Source organism: Pleurodeles waltl, chromosome 10 (genome assembly GCF_031143425.1).
Source record: "Pleurodeles waltl isolate 20211129_DDA chromosome 10, aPleWal1.hap1.20221129, whole genome shotgun sequence".
Taxonomy (NCBI): Eukaryota; Metazoa; Chordata; class Amphibia; order Caudata; family Salamandridae; genus Pleurodeles; species Pleurodeles waltl.
In genome coordinates, this window is record NC_090449.1 from 659,198,550 (window position 1) to 659,204,549 (window position 6,000).

Sequence of the window (6,000 nt, forward strand, 5' to 3'; positions counted from 1 at the left end):
AATGTTGATAACTGTGTGGAATGTATTAGATCGGACAAACATTGGAAAATTTGCAAGGATGAAATGCATTTGGTTGATGTACCTAATGGACCATGGTTAAAAGTAGCTAAATATATTTCAGGTCTGTTCAGCATACTAAAGGATGATATGCATTATCTCGTAGTCCTGTCTGAATATTGTTCTAGGTTGATTCATTATGACTGTTTCAGGCCTAACTACTAATGTTGTTGTAGAGTATCTAAAAACAATCTTTGAAATTGAAGGATTGCCAAGAATATTAGTTCCGGATAATGGTAATTAACCTATTTCACAGAAATTGTCTTGATTTTTAAATAAAGATGGAATCCAACAGGAAAAGACACCACTTTACAGTCTATCTTCTCATGGTCAAGTGGAATGTTTAAATAGATTTTTGAAAGAAGGAGTACAGATGGCCGTAGCTTCTAATTTGTCAGCATGTGATTTTTTTTGTGTGATAAACTATGTAGTTAGAACAAAACCATAAACTCAGTTACAGAGTTTTCTCCTTTTTATTTTATTTCTTAAGAGGTAGAAAATAAAACACAATACTTACAACCACATTTCTAAATATTAAGTGCACAAAAATGGTTTAAAGGAATTAATGATGATGAATTGCAAGTTAAATAAACAAAATTGTTCAGAAGTAAATGAAAATCAAAATGTATTAAGCTTCAACTAACAAAATAAAATCTAAAGTATTTAGAGTAGGAGGTTGGGTTTTAGTGAGAAAACCTGTACAAGTACAAAAAGGGAATCAGTTTATTCTTCTACACATTATGAGCGTTTCTAATAGTGCCTTATTGTCAAAATATAATGGATGGCAGAGTTAAAATGCAGTTTTTTTACTGAAACCTGATCGAGAAAGGCTATAGACAGACAAACAGACATTTACAAGTGAGGAGGAACATGATTATTTTTATTTATTTACTGAGAGCGTACCTGACAGAAGAGAAGGGAGTGTATAAACTAGTGATATGTATTACAGTCAGTTTGGGAGATTATGAAAATAATAGTGATGTTCAGCAGAATACAAATGGTGAAGGCAATAGTAAGGTTCAACAGAATACAAATATACATCATGGTCTGTCATAGGATGGTAGTAATATTGATGTAATATCTCAGTCTCAAATTACAGGTTCAAGATTTACAAGTTCACAAAATGTTAATAGTGAACATATTTCAAGCACAGGAAGAAAGGTGGTAGTACCAAAAATATTTTCTGTCTTTGTTATGTATTAAGTTTTTGTTTTTATTTTATGTATACATTTGTGTGTAAATAAAAATAATAAATGTTTATTATTGTGTATATATTGAATACGTTATGAGGTAAGAGTTAGAATGTAGAACGTTGGGGAGATATAAATGTTGATGTTGGAATGTTGGGGGAGAAGATTTGCTGAACGGCACTTGGAGCATTGCTAGGTTTATTGCTGGTGGGCCTTATTATTGATGATCCATGTTGTGAATAAACAAGATCCTAATTTCACAAGATCTCTGGAGTAAAAAGGTCTGTAACAGTTGTGCAATAATTAAGTACAGATAAATATAGGGGAATGTTGACAAGATACCATCAAAAGATGGACGAACCCACGGGGTTGTTGCCTGATTCTTTTTTTTTTTTTTAGAAGTTATTATGGGGGAGGTTTAGAGAGTATCTGTTAATTTACCATGTTCCAGGCCATGGTTTATGATAGCTGTTGTCAGGGTGGCAGCAGATCTGTTAATGAAGATATACTTGAATATGTGAGCTGGTCACCGGTCTGCTGATGATCCAGAGGTACCACATTTCTGGGAGACTGGTGAATCATCTTCAGTTAGGTGATTGAGCAAGAGCATTCTCTTGTAAGGAAAGAATGGAGGGATCAAAGAAGCATTTGAGTTGAGCTGAAGATCTTTGAGGTTTTTTTTTTGCCCAGATATCTTTCCAGGTGTTTGGCTTTAATGGTGAGGTAGTGTTCTAGAAAGTCGCAAAGTTGTTGTGGGTGTTTGGTAGGGTTGTGGAGAACACTGCAACAGTCTTTCGTACTTGTAGAGATGACATTCTCTTCACCTACGGCCCCCTTCCACTCATTACCCCTATTACAGATGCTTGGAATTGTGCGTAGTTTTGCTGTCTTCTCCAACACACGCTGCTCAGGACATTGAATCTTAACTAGGATATCAAGGGTTTTGCCCCATAACCCAATTACAGCTCTAACGTAGCTTGCGGAACCGGAGCCGTGCAGGTTTCCACTCTAATTCAATACTGCAACCTGTGGTTGAAATGACGTTAAAGAAGTGTAGGTATTGTTTGCCTCACCTGTGTGAGAGTGAGAAGTGCTGATACTCCCCCATTAAAAAAATTGAACATCCACTGAGAAGTGCAGCGCCCCTTTTGAAATTAAAGAACTGCAGGTACTGAGGACCTGTGAATACCTGCCCATTTAGAGCACTGACTGCAAGGCGGCAGGTCCAGGAAACGCCCTGAATGCTGACTCCGGAACAACGAAGTCGTGGGCAACGAAAGCGTAACTACGCTTTCGTTAACCACGACTTTGTGGTTTTGTGCCTTAACCACACATGTGCTAAACAATGCGTAACATGCGTGGTTAAGGCACAAAATAAGAGAGTCGGCTGGGGAGGACGACGCGACGAGTCAGGTAAGTGGGGCGGGGGTTGGGGTTTTAGTTTTAGGGGCGGGGCGGGGTGGGGGGTCGGGGTAATTTTAGTTTTAGGGGCGGTGGGTGGGGGGTTGGGGTTTTCAGTTTTAGGGGGGTCGGGGTATTTTTAGTTTTAGGGGCGGGTTGGGGTTTTAGTTTTAGAGGAGGGGCGTCGGGTGGTTTAGGGGCGGGGAGGGGGGTCGGTATTTTTAGTTTTAGTGGCAGGGTTGGGGTTTTAGTTTTAGGGGCAGGGGTGGGGGGTTGGGGTATTTTTAGTTTTAGGGGTGGGGGCGGGTTTTAGTTTTAGGGGCAGGGTGGGGGTCGGGGTATATTTAGTTTTAGGGGTGGGGGGTCGGCGGTTTAGGGTTGGGGAGGGGTATTTTTAGTTTTAGGGGCGGGTGGGGGGGTCGGGTATTTTTAGTATTTGGGGTTGGGGGGTCGGGTGGTTTAGGTTTTTAGGGGTGGGGTAGGGGATTGGGGTGGTTTAGGTTTTATGGGGTGGGGTACGGGATTGGGGTGGTTTTAGGTTTTTAGGAGAGGGGTGAGGGGTTGCTGTAATTTTAACGGTGGGAGTTGGGGTGGTTTTAGGGGTGGGTTGGGGGTCGGGTAATTTTAGGGGCAGGTTGTTTTTTTTTTAGGTTTTAGAGGTGTGGTGGGGTCTCGAGGTAGTTTTAGGGGTGGGGATATTGGGGTGGTTTTAGGTTTTAGGGGTGGAGGTTGGGGTAGTTTAGGTTTTAGGGATGGGGTGGGGGTTGGGGTTGTTTTAGGGGTGGGGGTTGGGATGGTTTAGGTTTTAGTGATGGGTTGGGGGGTCAGGTAATTTTAGGTTTAAGGGGCAGGGTGGGGGGGCTCAGGGTAGTTTTAGGGGCGGGTGGTTTTAGGTTTTAGGGGTGGGGGTTGGGGTACTTTAGGTTTCAGGGATGGGGTGGGGGTTGGGCTTGTTTTAGATTTTGGGGTAGGGTGGAGGTTGCGGTAATTTTAGGGATGAGGTGGGGGGTTGGGGTCGTTTTAGTGGCGTGGGTGGTTGGTGTGGTTTTAGGGGAGGGGTGGGGGGGCTTGCGGTAATTTTTAGGGGTGGTGGGCCAGGTGGGACGCATGCTGGAACCATGCTGGAACCATGCATGTCTATCACTAATGTCTTTACCAGGAATGGCTTTACAAGGAAAAATCGTTGTTAAGGCATTCGTGGTAAAGGCATTAGTGGTAACAACGCGTTCGTTGTTCTGACATACATTCAGCGGGTCCAGCACAAACAGGTGCTGTATACGTTTGGAGTGTTTTGATTATATTTTATGTGGTCTTAAATCTGAAATATTAAATATAAATGTGTATTTTCAGTGCAACTGAGTGTGACGGGGCCAATAATTAATGTGAATCGTCCTTTCAGGAAGTTTTTTTTTCCGCAATCTACTGTGGGCAATAACATTTCCCCTGTTAGTTTATTTGCAGCTGATGGTTTGTTTATTTTTCTTTTTTTTTCTTTTTAGGGTGTCTGACAACCCAAAGTTGGGTATGTTGCGTGAAGGTTTGAAGCTTTTCATCACACACTTCTTACTCAAAAACGCTCGGGTCCAGAAAAGTCCAGAGGAAGCCGATTTACTAGAAGAAAGAGTTGAACTGGCAACCACAGCTTTACAAGCGAAGGACTCTAGATTGAAGTTGTAGGATACCAAAGCTATATTTTTTTATATAAAAAAAAAGTATTTTAATTTTAGATAGTTGATCTGCATTCTAAGGCTTATGTATTTACTTTCAGCTATTATTAATTGTAAATAAATTGCAGTGAATCGTATTAGTGAATATTGTATACACATTTTGCTAAAAAAAATTACTTCGTATATAACATGGAAAACTATGAATTTACACTGTGTGCCATTTTGGTATAAGATAGCAATTCCAACTGCGGTCACAAGATGGCAATCGTCGACGGTACCTCCTTCGTGTCAGAGCAGCCAGATTTTCTGTTTTTGGAGTTACCCTTAGCACTTTTATTTTATATTTCATAGCCCTTTTGACGCGTGCTCTTCTGTGTGCTTTTTTACTTATGTGTCTCTTGGGACTGTTTGTAGCCGAATTACAGGGGATTGTGTGCGCACCATCTTTGCCATTGAAACTTTAAACAAGCAATGACTGAAAATAAAATCACTTCTTCGTAAGCCTCAGTTCGAACACGTGGCAAAGCACACCTTTTTGGAATTCATTGGTGACACGACATTTACTGCAGGGTTTTCTTTTCCTGTTTAGCACAAGTCCTGAATAGAAAACAAATTTTCAAGTAAGTGTGCAATAATGTCACTGAGCATTATGTCAAATTTCTACCACATACCTGAATTTAATGATGGGAATGTGTGTGTATATGATGGTCGATTTTTTTTAGTCAACAGGATAATATCTTCGTGACCTCCGCCTCACATTAGAATCCTGTGTACAGCCGGTCTGTTATTAAAGGGCATATTTCGTACTTTGGGGTTCATGCCTCCAATGCTAAACTTCTTTGCGACATAAAGGCCAATATATGCATAGGCACTTCAAGCACTGCTTTTTTTTTTTCTTCACATGGGTTTTGACGCAGATCACTGGGTTCGGCACGATGTGGTTATATGTAGAGCACTTTGGATAAAAGCGCTAGGTGAGGAGCAACCTTCTATTATGATAAAGGCAGGTGCCACTCTGAGCCGGGAAAGTGTGATGCTTTTGATTTCCATTGCAGTTTTTTTTTGTTTAACTTTGGTCAAAGAACGAGAAGGAGACTTCCATCCAGACATCCAAAAGTGCTAAAAATCACTGCTGTGGGAACACTTTCTCTCCTCTGTAAAGCACTAATGTAGAACTTTATGGGGATATGGTGTGCAGGTAACACTGCAAACAGATGGAAGTTCAGATGGCGCCCCTCTCCGTGCCTTTCTGACATCTAAATTAGGAGCTTGCCGGGATTTTAAAAAGGACCCCATGGAGCCTTGTTTTCATCCGTAGTATACGAAGAGTACACTTGGAAACATGCCAGCGACTGGATAGCGCGTCCAGTCCTTGTAAATTACTTATACTTGGACACGCCGGAGGTCGGTGAACCTTTTGACCGGATTGAGTTCTCCTCATCCAAAGAAATCGTCAGATCCCTCGAATCAGTGATCAATATTCATTTATAATCAAAAACCAATACTCAATTAGTAATCAATCAACAATTTAGTTAAACAGAAATCAGTAATTTGACACACCATGACAGAAAAGTTAATGAGTTTATTTCCCTATATTAACAAAGCTAGCACAATGTAAGTAAGTCTCAAAATCAAATGATACACATATACAAACATTACTGTCTGTCCATAGCGACGGAAGAAAC

At 40.8% G+C, this 6,000-nt stretch overlaps 1 protein-coding gene across 3 annotated transcripts in view; it reads left to right on the top strand.

Annotated features, from left to right (window-relative positions):
* Positions 1–4,829, top strand: part of NOM1 (nucleolar protein with MIF4G domain 1) — a 231,761-nt gene extending 226,932 nt beyond the window's left edge. For 2 of the 3 annotated variants that reach the window (XM_069211147.1, XM_069211148.1), the window contains exon 11: positions 4,148–4,829. In XM_069211147.1, coding sequence (XP_069067248.1) covers positions 4,148–4,325 — 178 coding nt within the window. In that variant the 3' untranslated portion in view covers positions 4,326–4,829. The remainder of the gene's footprint in view (positions 1–4,147) is intronic. The other variant, XM_069211149.1, reaches the window with a different exon arrangement.
* Positions 4,830–6,000: the final 1,171 nt, after the last annotated feature.